The 14,601-nt window shown below is 47.0% G+C and overlaps 1 protein-coding gene across 2 annotated transcripts in view; it reads left to right on the top strand.

Annotated features, from left to right (window-relative positions):
* Positions 1 to 14,601, top strand: part of LOC134351039 (G protein-coupled receptor kinase 5-like) — a 227,338-nt gene that overhangs the window by 147,927 nt on the left and 64,810 nt on the right. The window contains exon 4 of one of the 2 annotated variants that reach the window (XM_063057030.1): positions 12,200 to 12,277. In XM_063057030.1, coding sequence (XP_062913100.1) covers positions 12,200 to 12,277 — 78 coding nt within the window. The remainder of the gene's footprint in view (positions 1 to 12,199; positions 12,278 to 14,601) is intronic. The other variant, XM_063057032.1, reaches the window with a different exon arrangement.

The raw sequence follows: 14,601 nt of genomic DNA, 5'->3' as shown, positions 1-14,601 counted from the left end.
TTCCCGACTACGCTGTACATACATTATTTCTACTTTATATAGGCTGTGTATTTATCATATCATTCCTGGTTTTACTATATGTTAGTGTTATTTTAGGTTTTATGTGTTATTTGGTATGATTTGGTAGGTTATTTATTGGGTCTGGGAATGCTCAGAAATTTTTCCCATAGAAGTTAATGGTAATTGCTTCTTCGCTTTACGCCATTTCGGCACGAAAGGTTACATAGGAACACTCTACCTTAGCGGGGGGAAATATGGGACAAGGGCGGTCAAACCAATTTAGCCCAATATACGGGATGTCCTGGCAAATACGGGACAGTTGGCAACTCTATGTTCAAGTTCAACAGTGCGTGACAGGGAATGAGGAAAGGTGCAGCTGACTCATATCGTTTCCTCGCGGCCCGGTAGCACATGCTTTGCGGCCCGGTGGTTGGGGAACCGCTGAAAAGCTTTAAAGCAATTTACATGAGAAAATCTGCTGATGCTGGAAATTCCTCCCTCCTCCTTCCTCCCCTCCCTTCACCTTCTTACTCTGACTTCTCTCTTTCCTTTCCAATCCTTGTGAAGGGTCTTGGCCCGAAATATCGACTGTTTACTCTTTTCCTCAGAAGCTGCCTGGCCTGCTGAGTACCTCCAGTGTTTTGTGTGTGTTGCTCAGGGCAATTTGCATGGCCAATTAACTTATCAGTAATGGAGTGACAGCGGAGTAGTAATATTAAAATGTTTTGACTGAGTCGCGTTAGTGACGGTGCATGCTGGGAAACCTACAGTGCAGGAGTGATGAACCGAGCCCGCCGAGATGAAAATGTCGCACTCGAAAGCCGGCACAGAAAGAGAGTGACTCTCGCGCGCAAGAGGCCCAATCGATTTCACCCACGCGATAGATTGGTCACGTAAGCACTTGCCATATTACGATGCGGGTTCAGGAGGAAACTGGAGCAGCCAGGGGGAGACCCGTGCAGTTATAGGAAGAGCATGCAAACTCCACATAGACAGCACCAGAGGTCAGCAATGAACTGGGTTGCTGAAAAGTGTGATGGAATAGCCTATGTTTTCTCCTCCCTTTGATTATTATTGCATAGTTGTTGGGGTAATTGATTCAGTCAGAATTAGATTGAAAATCCCTCCCCCTGCACTTCAAGATCCTTGGAATCAGAATGGTTTTGAGAAATTCTGCCAGTCACTTGGATAGTAAAGCTGATGTTAGAGCTAAAACAATGTACAGTAATTCAGTGCAATCACCTCCAGTCCTTTATTGATGTTAATCTTGGACAGAGGGGGCCTACATGGCGGATTCTGAATGCTGGCATTCAATAGGAAGGACATGGAATATTTAGAGAAGGTGCAGAGGAGATTTACCAGGATGCTGCCTGGATTAAAGAGTATTTTATGAAGTTCGGGTCGTAGAAAGGTACAACACAAAAACAGGCCCTTCAGCCCATCTGGCCCATGCCAAACCATTTAAACCGCCTGCTCCCATTGATCTGCATCAGGGCCATAGCCCTCCATACCCCTACCATCCATGTGCTCATCCAAACTTCTCTTAAACATTGATATCAAGTTCGCTTGCACTGGCAGCTCGTTCCACACTCTCACTCCACCCTCTGAGTGAAGAAGATTTCCCTCATGCTCCCCTTAAACTTCTCACCTTTCACCCTTAACCCATGACCTCTAGTTGCAGATTGAGCAAGCTAGGGCTTTTTGCTTTGGAGAAAAGGAGAGTGAAGGATGACTTGATAGATGTGTGCAAAACGGTAAGAGTCATAGAGGGGACAGCCAGCGCCAGTTTCCTAGGGGGGAAATGCCTAATACATGTGGGCGGTCATAATTTTATAGTGTTTGGAGGGAAGTATAAGGGGGCATGCGGAGGTAGGTTTTTTGCAAAGAGAGTGGTGGGTGCATGGAATACACTGCCAGAGGTGAAGCTCGCAAATTTCTACAGATGTACTGTGGAGAGTATCCTAACTGGCTGCATCACCGTCTGGTGTAGGGGAAGGTGGCTACTGCACAGGATCAAAATAAGCTGCAGAGAGTTGTAAACTCAGACAGCTCCATCAAGGGCAGTGGCCTCCGTGATATCCAAGACGTCTTCGAGGAGCGATGCCTCAAAAAGACGGCGTCCATCATTAAGGACCCCCATCACCCAGGTCATTCCTTGTCCTCATTGTCACCATCAGGAAGGAGCTACAGAAGCCTCAAGGCACACACCCAACAATTTAGAAGCAGCTTCTTCCCCTCTGCCATCCAATTTCTGAATGGGCAATGAACACTACCTCACTACTTTTTTCATTTTCATTTTTGCCCTACTTACTCAATTTAACTAGTTAATACATACACTAACTGTAATTCATGGTTTTTTCCCCCCTATTATTAAGTATTTCATTGTACTGCTGCATTGACATATGCCAGTGATGTTAAATCTGGTTCTGATTCTGCTAGATGCAGATACAACAGGGACAGTAAAGAGATTCTTACATTGAGAATTTCTTTTCATTATGCAAAAATCTGCGGGCGAAGAGGGCATTGATCTTGGATGTTGGCACGACACCATGGACCGAAAGGACTGTGCTGTGCTGTGCTGTACTCTGCTATGTTCTGTGTTCAACCCATACCCCAGCTCCTCAGACTTGGAGTGCAGCGTCAGAGAATAATGGCACACTTAATCAAGGCTCTGTCAATCTTAAGAGAAATGTAAAAGGTGCATGCCGTTGATGGAAGAAGCAGGGAAAATCCCATGGCTAATAATTTTACTTCTCATCTTCCATCCCCTGTACGGATTTGCTAGCTATTACCCAACCAGTGCTCGTGGGACTTCATCTCCATTTCATTACAGGTAATTAATGAGCCGCAAAGTGCTTTGAGAATCCTGGTCTTTGCTGTTATTTCCCAGTATTTATACAAATGCTTTACTGCTGCATTCAGATTTCTCTACCGCAGAGCAGTATTCCCTGTCATTCCCTGTCTGTGTCAAACCCCATTATCTATTTCTCAAAGGCAGCTGGTTTACTTTACGGCTTTTAGAGTTGGCGTGGTTCCCACTCACAGGCTTGTTTGTCAACCTGAAAATCCATTTTAAACACCCTTTCTTTAGTGCTACAAAAACCAGCGAGTAGTGTCTGTGTGGGCGGCCGCAGTCAGTCGTGTGTGGGGGAGAAGGGTGGAATCCGTGGTCAATCGTGTGTTTGGGGGGGGGGCCGCGGTCAGTCCTGTGGAAATTCTAAATCTCTCCCTCTGTTCCGAGGGAAATAGTCTCACACAGGGAGGCACTGGGATATTTTGAGATCTTCTCCCCAAGTTGGCTCATGAGTTCAGGAGAATTTTTTTTTTATACGCTTTCAAAAATAAACTTTCTTCATAATATTATATACCAAAAAAGAAACAGTGCAAAATCTTTTTCACTCATTGCTGCATTCATTAATATTAACCTATTTTTAAAACCCTAGCAGTGTTGGCGCGTGGCCAAATGGTTAATGCGTTCGTCTACTGATTTGAAGGTTGCTAGTTCGAGCCTTGGCTGAGTCAGCGTGTGTGTCCTTGAGCAAGGCACTTAACCACACATTGCTCTGCGGCGACACCAGTGCCAAGCTGTTTGGGTCCTAATGCCCTTCCTTTGGACAACATCAGTGGCGTGGAGAGGGGAGACTTGCAGCATGGGCAGCTGCTGGTCTCCCATACAACCTTGCCCAGGCCTGAGCCCTGGAAACCTTCCAAGGCGCAAATCCATGGTCTCATGAGACTAACGGATGCCTATTTTTAAAACCCTAGCACCATTGCCGTTTAGATGGCCCACAGGGATAACAGTACACCATTCCCCGCCTGACTCGGCCCCTTTTTGTGAGGTAGTGGAAGGAGCCCAGATTACAATGCTTTCCCCCAGAGCTGCACCAGGCATCAGTACGTCCCTCGGCATGTACTTCTGTATCGAAGAGTACACCAAGGAAGATTTTGACTGGTGGATCCTGTGTAATTGGGAGCTATGTGCCCCTCCTCCACATCTCTGAGCAGCTGTGGATTTAAGGTGAACCAGAAAGATTTAGAAGAGACCTGAGGGGTCACTTCTTGTCGCAGTGGGTCATGCATATATGGAGTGGGCTGCCAGAGGAAGGAGTTGACGTGGGTACCATTACAGCGTCTGAAAGATATTTGGACAGGTACATGGATTGGAAAACGTTTAGACCATAAGATGTAGGAGCAGAATTAGGCCATTTGGTCCATCGAGTCTGCTCTGCTATTTCATTGGGGTGATCTATTTTCTTCTTGGCCCTAATCTCCTGTCTCCTCCCCATATCCCTTCACGCCCTGACTAATCAAGAATCTATCAAACTCTGCGTTAAATATACTCAGTGACTTGACCTCCACAGCTGCCTGTGACAGCGAATTCCACAGATTCACCACTCTCTAGCTAAAGAAATTCCTGCTCATTTCCATTCTAAACGGACAACTCTCTATTCTGAGACTGTGTCCCCTCTGGTGTTAGACTCCCCCACCACAGAAACCAACCTCTCCACATCCACTCTATTAAGGTCTTTCTAGATTAGATAGGTTTCGATGAGGTCACCCCTCATTCTTCTGAATTCTAGTGAGTGCAGGCTCAGAGCCATCAAAAACTCATCATAGGACAAATTTTCTATCCAGGAATAGTTTTTGTGAACCCTCTCCAATGTCAGCACATCGTTTCTTCGATAAGGGGCCCAGAACTGCTCACAATACTCCAAGTGACGCCTCACCAGTGCCTTATAAAGCCTCAACATTACATTCCTCCTTTTATATGCTAGTCCTCCTGATATGAATCCTAACAGAGCGAGATATGGACCAAATGCAGACAAGTGAGACCAGCTTAGATGGGGATCTCGATCAACATGGATGAGTGGGGATGAAGGGTCTGTTTTTGTGTTGTAAGATTCTGTCTTTGACTCTAAATATAAGCAAATAGGTTCAGCTTAGATGTACATTAAGGTCAGCATGGGCAAGCTGGGTCAAAGGGCATATGTCCACACTCTGTTGGTCTAAGTAGTTTTCCAAAAGGAAAATCCTGAGGTTGATCAGAAGATCACTGTGTGAGCAGGGTAATGTAGCAATTTGCATAACGCTTCACCGTGACAGTGATTAAGGGTTCAATTCCCACCACTGTTTGCAAGGAGTTTGTATGTTCTCCCTGTGACTGCATTGGGCTTTCCACTGGATAAGGCATCCGTTAGTCTTGCGAGACCATGGATCTGCGCCTGGAAAGTCTTCACTCTCCAGGGCGCAGGCCTGGGCAAGGTTGTATGGGAAACAGGTTGTATGCAAGTCTCCCCCCTCCACGACACCAATGTTGTCCAAGGGAAGGGTATTAGGACCCATACAGCTTGGCACCAGTGTCGTCACAGAGCAATATGTGATTAAGTGCCACAAGGACACAACATGTTCCCTCGGCTGGGGCTTGAAATCACGACCTTCAGGTCGCTAGTCCAGTGCCTTAACCACTTGGCCACGTGCCCACTCCACTGGATAACATATACAAAATGCTGGAGGAACTCAGCAGGTCAGGTAGCGTCTACAGAAATGGATAAACCATCGACGTTCCAGGCTGAGACCCTTCATCAGGACTGGAAAGGAAGGGGGAAAGTGCCAAAATAAAAATGGAGGGGGAGGAAGGAAGACAAGCTGGAAGGTAACAGGTGAAGCCAGGTGAGTGGAAAGGTAAAGGGCTGGAGAGGAAGAAATCTAATAAGAGGAGAGTAGAACATAGGAGAAAGGGAAGGAGGAGGGGACGGGAAGGAGGAGGGGACCTGAAGGAGGTGATAGGCAGGTGAGAAGTGGTAAGAGGCCAGATTGAGGAATAGAAGAAGAGAGGAGAGAGAGGGAATTATTTTTTTTAACCAGAAGAGAAATCAACATTCAAGCCATTGGGTTGGAGGCTACCCAGACAGAATATAAGGCGTTGTTCCTCCACGCTAAGGGTGGCCTCATCTTGGCACAAGAGGAGGCCATGGACTGGAATGTCGGAATGGGATTGGGAATTGGAATTAAAGTGTTTGGCCAAGGAATACTTTGGTTTTCCTCCCACATTCCAAAGACATTAGGGGTTGTAAGTTGTAAGCATGCTATGTTGGCACCAGAAGCAATGTGACACTTTCAGGCTGCCCCCAGTACATGCTTGGTCTGTATTGGTCACTGACGCAGTCGACACATTTTACTGTACCGAGACACACAAAGCTAATCTTTAACCTTCAAGATTGCAGAGAAAAGCAGGGCTGGGGGCAGCACTAGAAGTGAGGGAAAGGTGACACCTCTTTACCAATGTACCTTTGTTGCAGATTCTGCAATATCACGTGCACATTGCAGGCTCCATGTTTAACGCGAAGGGTAGGTTTACCTGTTGGTTGAAAGCCGCGTTTGCCTTGCCAGTTGCTGATTGGCCCATTCGAGGAATGCAACAGCTCTTTCCCATTGGTTACCTTGCTCGCTGCGGCACTGGTGTCTGGTTTCAGAAGCCTCAGGGACATAAGAATATCACGTGCGAGAGACCTGCAAGCTGTCCTTTGTCTCCAGGGGCTCCCCTTCGCACTGAAGATGCGACTTTTGCTGAAGAACCATGCTGGAGGGCCCACTCTCACACTTGGCTGAATACCTGTTGAATGTTTAGTTTTGTACAGAAGTTGCATAACTTGGGGAGACTTAATGAAGTACCTGTTGAGTTTGAAGTGTTACTGAATGTTTACTGTCATAGTTTTTTCTATGTTTGGTTGACTTAGATGTCTGCTTGAATGTTTTACCGTTTGTCTGTAAATAAATGGTAGATGTGCTTATTTGTAATCAGGATTTTCTGTCTCACTTCCCAAACCCGTGAACAAACTTCCTCATAACGCCGTGGTACCACACTACCCGTCGTTGGCTGCCATGTCTGTCTTGCCACTCCATGCAATGGCTGTACCTCGCATACCTGGTAGACAGTCAGCTGGAATCAAAACCCTGCAGACACCAAAAATCTGTGATCAAAATTTCAAAATGCTGGAGGTGCTCAGCAAGCCAGGTAGCATTCACGGAGGGAGAAATCGGGATGTCGTTTCAGGCTGACAGCTTCTCCAGAGAACTGGAATGAAATGTAAGGTGTAAAGTTGCAGGTCAAGAGGGAAGCAGTGGAGAGGACGGAAAGGGCAGCCCGTGCCAGGATGGAGGCAGGGAGGTGGGGAATGTACTGACAGAATGGGTGGCGGTGCAGGCTGGGGCAGACTGGTAAAAGGTGGAGAGGAATGAAATCTGAAGTTGGCCGAAGAACAGAGAGGGATTAAAAGCGAGGCACAAGACTAGAATGGCTGATTATCTGAAGTGGTTGATAACATTCACACATGTCTACTGAGAGCTACTGCATACACTGGCACACAATCTGCTGTCCTTGACTTGGTGAGAGGGCTGCCGGGTGAATCTCTGCCAGAATGCCTGTACACACACCGATCAATCACTGCACTTGGACGGCAGGGTGGCGGGCAATCTCCTCGCTGCCGTCCGAAGCGGAGCTGATGGCAGGCGATGGGAGTTTTACCGCCGAAGCTGGAATTTGGAATGGGGCTTCCATCCGCAAGATCCTGTCTCTCCCTCGCAGTGTAGGAGGCACTTATCGCACAAGATTTGGCTCCTGCGTTTGCCTCAGGCTGTATTGTAAGACGATACCTGTGGACTTCCTCTGCTCAGCCAAATTTCTGTTCCAGTATTTCCTGTGTTGCTGTCATTGAAGTGCTAACTTTGAAGTTCCTCCAGCAGCCGCCTCTTTGATTTTCAAAACCCAGTGCTGGTTGCCACAGTACATTTTTCTATAATACCCAGCTTGTAATCCTTTCCCTCTGCACCCCCACCCCCATCACCTCCTTATTCTGGCTTCTTACCCCTTCCTTTCCAGTCGTGATGAAGGGTCTCGGCCCAAAATGTCAACTGTTCTTTCATTTCTATAGATACTGCCTGACCTGCTTAGTTCTTCCAGCATTTTAAACCATAAGACATGGGAGCAGAATTAGGCCATTTGGCCCATTGAGTCTACTCCACCACTCCATCATGGCTGATTTATTGTCCTTCTGAATTCTATTCTCCTACCTTCTCCCCATAACCTTTGACACCCTTAAAAATCAAGAACTTTATCAACCTCTGCTTTAAAAACCTCAGTGACTTGGCCTCAGCTATCCATGGCAATGAGTTCCACAGATTCACCACCCTTTGGCCAAAGCAATTCCTCCTCATCTCTGTTCAAAAGGAATGTCCTTGCATTTTGAGGTTATGCCCTCTGGTTCTAGACTCCCTCACTCCTCTCCACATAACTAGGCCTTTCAATATTTGAGAGGTTTCAATTATATAATTCCACCCCCCCAACCCATCCTTCTAAACTCCAATGAGTACAAGCCCACACCATCAACTGCTTCTTATACATTAACCCATTCATACCTGGGATCATTCTCGTGAACCTCCTCTGGATTCTTTCCAATGCCAGCACATCCAAAACCATTTACCATATTCCAAGTGCAGTCTGACCAATGGCTTTGTGTGTGTGTGCGTTACTCTGGATTTCCAATATATGCAGAAATCTCTTATATTTGAGATCTCTCTCATATTCTTGCTTCACCTTACGACATAGGAGGAGGCCGTTCGGCCACACTGAATCATTGCTGGCCCTCAGAACAATCCCATAGCTCCCTACTTCCCTGCAACCTGATTTCTCTTGCAGGCCCATCAATTCAACCATATCCGTAGTCAACTGCTACCTGCTGCAAACGGGGGTAATGTACAGCAGCCCGTTAACTAGTCGGCTCGTCTCTGGGATGGGGGAGGAACGAATGTACAAACTCCGCCCAGACAGACCGTGAGGTCAGGGTGGAATCTAGGTCGCTGGAGTTGTGCGTCAATGGCACTAACTGCTGCACAGCCGTATCAAAACCCAGCAGGGTTGCCAGTTGGTTGGGACGTAGGTGGCCAGTGGAGATAACTGGAGCTGAATCTGCCCTTCTTCAGGAGAAGCAACAGTGACTCACTCCAGTACAAGGCTGCACTGAACAGATGGGCTTCCTAAGCAAAAGCAGAAATATAGACTATTGACAACACTGAACAGTGAAACTGCTGTCTTTGTAAAAGACGACACCTTTAACAGGACAGCATCCTCTCATAAGCACAGGAGGCTCTGCAGGTGCTGAGAATCCAGAGCAGGGGGCTTGCCAAGCAGTGGTCCACGGACCCCTTGCTTAATGGTATAGGTCCATAGCATAAAACAAGTTGAGAACCCCTGGTCTAGAGCAACACACACAAAATGCTGGAGGAGCTCAGCAGGTCAGGCAGCACCTATGGAGAAGAATAAACAATCGGCGCTTCAGGCTGAGACCCTGATTTGTCTGTCGTAATGAAAGGTCTTGAGAAAGCCTTTGGTAAAGTGGTCTGTGCCGGTGGTGCAGTGGTATCTGCACTGGACCTCAGAAGAAGAGGTCCCAGGTTCGAATCCAGCTAGCTTCTTGCATGCTTTCCATCTGCGCTGGGTAAAGCAACTCAACCTTGTGAAAAGCAGATAAGCACTAAAGATTGCCAGACAAGGCAAGGAGGATTTTTGCCTTACTTTTCTACCTTTTGATAAGTTGCTGCACACGAGGCTGCTAAACGAGGCGTGAGCCCAGGCTGTTTTGTGTAGCTCAACATTTCCAGCATCTGCAGCATCTCTTGTGTTTATAACATCATAAGGAGCATAGATAAGATGGATGCACAGTGTCTGAGGAACCAGCAACTAGAGGCATAGGTTTGGGGTGGGAGGAGAGAGATTTGGTAGAAACCTGAGGTGGGCATCTTCTTCACCCTGAGGATGATGGGTGTGTGGCACGGGCTGCGGGGGGTGTGGTTAAGGTGGGTGCAGTAAAAGCATTTCAAAGACACGGATAACTGCATAGATTAGAAAGGTTTCAACAGATGTGGGCCAGGTGCAGACAGTTGGGAATAGCTTTGATGCAGCCTCCTCTACATTGGTGAGACCCAAAGTAAATTGGGGGAGTGCTTCATCAAGCATCTCCGCATCATCTGCCGCGTGGGACTTCTCGGTGGCTGAGCATTTTAATTCCGATTCCCATTCCCATTCCGATGTGTCAATCCATGGCCGCCTCTTGTACCAAGATGGGGCCACCCTCAGGGTGGAGGAGGCCCCACCTCCCCATCGTACCCCATCTGTTACTCATTTTTATGCACACATTCTTTCTCTCACTCTCCTTTTTCTCCCTCTGTCCCTCTGAATATACCTCTTGCCCATCCTCTGGGTCACACCCCCCCCCGTCTTTCTTCCCGGACCTCCTGTCCCATGATCCTCTCGTATCCCCTTTTGCCTATCACCTGTCCAGCTCTTGGCTCCATCGCTCCCCCTCCTGTCTTCTCCTATCATTTTGGATCTCCCCCTCCCCCTCCAACTTTCAAATCCCTTACTCATTCTTCCTTCAGTTAGTCCTGACGAAGGGTCTCGGCCTGAAACGTCGACTGCACCTCTTCCTACAGATGCTGCTTGGCCTGCTGCGTTCACCAGCAACTTTGATGTATGTTACCTTATATTCCGTCTAGGTAGCTTCCAGCCTGAGCGCATGAATATTGATTTCTCCTTCCCCTCCCCCCATTTCCTCTGTTCCCCACTCTGACCTTTTACTTCTTCTCAGCTGCCTATTACTTCCCCCTGAGCCCCACTCCTTCCGTTTTTCCTATGGTCTACTGTCCTCTCCTATCAGACTCTCTCTTCTCCAGCCCTTGACTTTTCCCATCCACCTGCCACCTTCCAGCTAGCCTCTTTCCCCTGCCCCCCACACCTTTTAGTTGGGGCATCTTCGCCCTTCCCTCTCCGCCCTGAAGAAGAGTCTCGGCCCAAAACGTTGACAGTTTATTCCTTTCCATACGTGCTGCCTGACCTGCTGAGTTCCTCCAACACTTTGTGTGTCTGGCTTGGATGGACACCTTGGTCGGCATTGGACCAGATGGGCTGAAGGGCCTGTTTCTGTACTGAATATCTGTATGACTCTATGTTAGAGGCAATCCACTAGCAAGGCAGAAGCGTAGCAGAGGTCAGAGAGTGGAGATAAAGGGGTCCTTTTCAGAATGGCTGTTAATGACTGGTGGAGTTCCATAGAGGGCAGTGTTAGCACAACAGCATTTCAGACGTACATTAGTAATCTGGATGAAGACATTGTGGCCACATTTGCAGATGATACAAAGACAGGTGGAGCGACAGGTAGTGTTGTGAAGGTGGTGAGACTGCATAAGGACTTGGACAGATTGTGGGGGGTAGGCAAAGAAGTGACACATTGAGTACAGCGCCATAAGGAACTGTTCAGTTATGTATCTCATTAGGAAGATAAAAAAAATATAGCCTACTTCCTACAGTGAAAGGGGGAGAATTCAGAAGTCGGAGGTGCAAAGGGACTCGGGAGTCCTCGTTCAGAATTCCTTCAAGGTCGAACCTGTAGTAAAGGAAGCAAATGCAATGTCAGAACTCATTTCAACAAGAATAAAGTATAAAAGCAAGAATGATAAGGCTTTGGTCAGACTACATTTGGAATTTTGTGTGCAATTTCGGGATCCGTATCAAAGGAACGATGTGCTGTCCCTTGAAAGGGTTCAAAGGAGGTTCCTGGGAATGAAAGTCTTAACATACAAGGGATGCTTCATGTCGCTGTGCCTGTACTCTTTGGAATTCAGAAGGATGAATAGGAAGGGGAATTCTATTGAGACTTGCTGGATGCTGAAAGAGCCGGACAAGGTGGACATAGGGAATATGTTTGCATTATTTATTTTTTGACATACAGTGTGGAATAGGCCTCTCCGGGCTTTTGAGCCATACCGTCCAGCGATCCCCCAATTTAATCCTAGCCCAATCACGGGACAATTTACTGGGTCACTGGCAGTATAAAGCATAGTGCTAACCACTATGCCGCCCCCAAGTAGGAGAGTCTTCAATCTGAGGGCACAGCCTCAAAGTAAAGGAATATCACTTTTAAACTGAGATGAGAAGGAATTTCTTCAGCCTACTGGTATCCATCTGTGGAATTCATTGTCATCGAGGGCAATGGAGGCCGAATCCTCGTACTTAAGGCAGTGATGGGATCTTGTTTGCTGAGAAGGGTTAAGGGTTATGGGGTTAAAGGAATCAGCCGTGGTTTAATGGTTGAATGTCAGCTGTCAATCCTCAAGTTGTAACTGCTCAACACTCTTTTGTCTCCAGGCAGATTATGAAGTGACACCGGATGAGAAGAGGAAGGAGAAGGCCGATGAGGTCATTCGGAGATTTCTTACTGAGGAGGTAAGGATCGTGTGGAGGGTAGTTCCATCTGAAGCTAATTCCTTCACAAGTGTCCCACACAGGAATCTGAGCAAGTTTCAGTGTTCAATGGTTCAATTTAATATCAGAGAATGTATACAGTATACAACCTGAAATCCTTACTCTTCACAGACATCCATGAAACAGAAAAAATAAACTTGAAGAATGAATGACAGAACAGTGTTAGAACCCCTGAATTCCCCTCCCCCCACACACAAGCAGCAGCAAAACCATCAACCCTCCCCTCCCCTCACTTGCTCCAGCAAAACCATCAACCCCACCACCCACCATGCCACAATAGCAAGCCCCCAGAGACCTCAAAAAACTACTCCATCAAAAACTACTGTCCATCCCAACACTTCTATATCTCGGACAGGCTCTCTCTCTCTGAGAGATATCACTCCTGCCACAGCGAGGGGGGGAGACCAACTGTTTCAATGTTACAGATTGCAGTGTATCCAGTATAACTCTCTGTTGCATTTCCCCCCCCCCCCCCCGAACTCCCCTGGCATCTAGAACTGGTGGGATTTCATTCTAAAACAAAATAGCCCCAGTGAATTTTCCCTCATTAACTAGTTTGCTCCATCATGGGCACTATCCTCCATAGTATCCAGGACATCTTCAAGGAACGATGCCTCAAAAAAGTTGGCATCCATCATTAAGGACCCCCCCCGCCCCCACCTTACCCAGGGCATGCCTTGATCTCAGTGCTACCTTCAGGACTGAGGTACGGGAGCCTGAAGGCACAATGATTCAGGAACAACTTCTTCCCCTCTGCCACCGGATTTCTGAATGAATATTGAATCCACCAACACTACCACACATCTTCTATGTCATTTTTTGCACAACTTATTTAACTATTTTATATATATATTTTGAGTAATTCACTTTTTTCCTGTATAATTATGTATTGCATTATAATGTTGTTGCAAAGTAACACATTTCACGACATATGGCAGTGATATTAAATCTGACTCTGAAGGGCCAAGAAACGAGGGAGCAGGAAGTCTGTGCTGTTGTTGTACACGGGATAGCTGAAGGCAGCCATTTCTTTATAACAATAGACAATAGGTGCAGGAGTGGGCCATTCGGCCCTTTGAGCCAGCGCCGGCATTCACTGTGATCATGGCTGATCATCCACAATCAGTACCCTTTTCCTGCCTTCTCCCCATATCCCTTCACTCCGCTATCTTTAAGAGCTCTATCTAACTTTCTTGAAAGAATCCAGAGAATTGGCCTCCACTGCCTTCTGAGGCAGAGCATTCTACAGATCCACAACACTCTGTGTGAGAAAGTTTTTCCTGAACTCCGTTCTAAATGGCCTACCCCTTATTCTTAAACTGTGGCCTCTGGTTCTGGACTCCCCAACATCGGGAACATGTTTCCTGCCTCTAGCGTGTCCAATCCCTTAATAATCTTATATGTTTCAATCAGATCCCCTCTCATCCTTCTAAATTCCAGTGTATACAAGCCCAGTCGCTCCAATCTTTCAATTAATCCAGCGAACCTATGCTGCACCCTCTCCATAGCAAGAATGTCCTTCCTCAAACTTGGAGACCAAAACTGCACGCAATACTCCAGGTGGGGTCTCACCAAGGCCTTGTACAACTGCAGAACGACCTCTTTGCTCCTATACTCAACTCCCCTTGTTATGAAAGCCAACATGCTTTCTTCACTGCCTGCTGTACCTGCATGCTTACTTTCAGTGACTGATGAACAAGGACACCCAGATCTCGTACTTCCCCTTTTCCTAACTTCACTCCATTCAGATAGTTGTTCGGCTGTCAATCATCTTACCTTTATTTGCGGAAGGTTTCTACCAGTAATAAGTAAAATGCTGTCCAAGTGTTTGCTGCTGATAACTTGGAGCTTTCGTTTACAGATGGGGATTGAAGCAATCAACCATCTTGATTAAATCTAAGTTTAAAACAAATTGCAAATTGGGGATCACTTCATCGGGCACCTCTGCACCATCCGCTGCAAGCTGGACTTCCTGGTGCCCACACATTTTAATTACAATTCCTGTTCCCATTCCTACGTGTTAGTCCATGGCCTCCTCGTACCAAGATGAGGCCATCATCAGGGTGGAGGAATAACAGCAACGCCTTATATTCTGTCTAGGTAACCTCCAACCTGATGGCATGAGTATCGATTTCTCCTTCTGGTAAACAAATTCCCCACCATTCCCCACTCTGATCTCTTTCTCATCTTCCTATTATCTCTCCTCGTTCCCTTTCTCCTCTTGTCCACCATATCAGATTCTTTCTTCTCCAGCCCTTGACCTTTCCCACCCACCTGGTTTCACC

Source organism: Mobula hypostoma, chromosome 8 (assembly GCF_963921235.1).
Source record: "Mobula hypostoma chromosome 8, sMobHyp1.1, whole genome shotgun sequence".
In the NCBI taxonomy this organism is placed as follows: domain Eukaryota; kingdom Metazoa; phylum Chordata; class Chondrichthyes; order Myliobatiformes; family Myliobatidae; genus Mobula; species Mobula hypostoma.
This window is presented reverse-complemented; position numbering and strand designations above follow the sequence as displayed.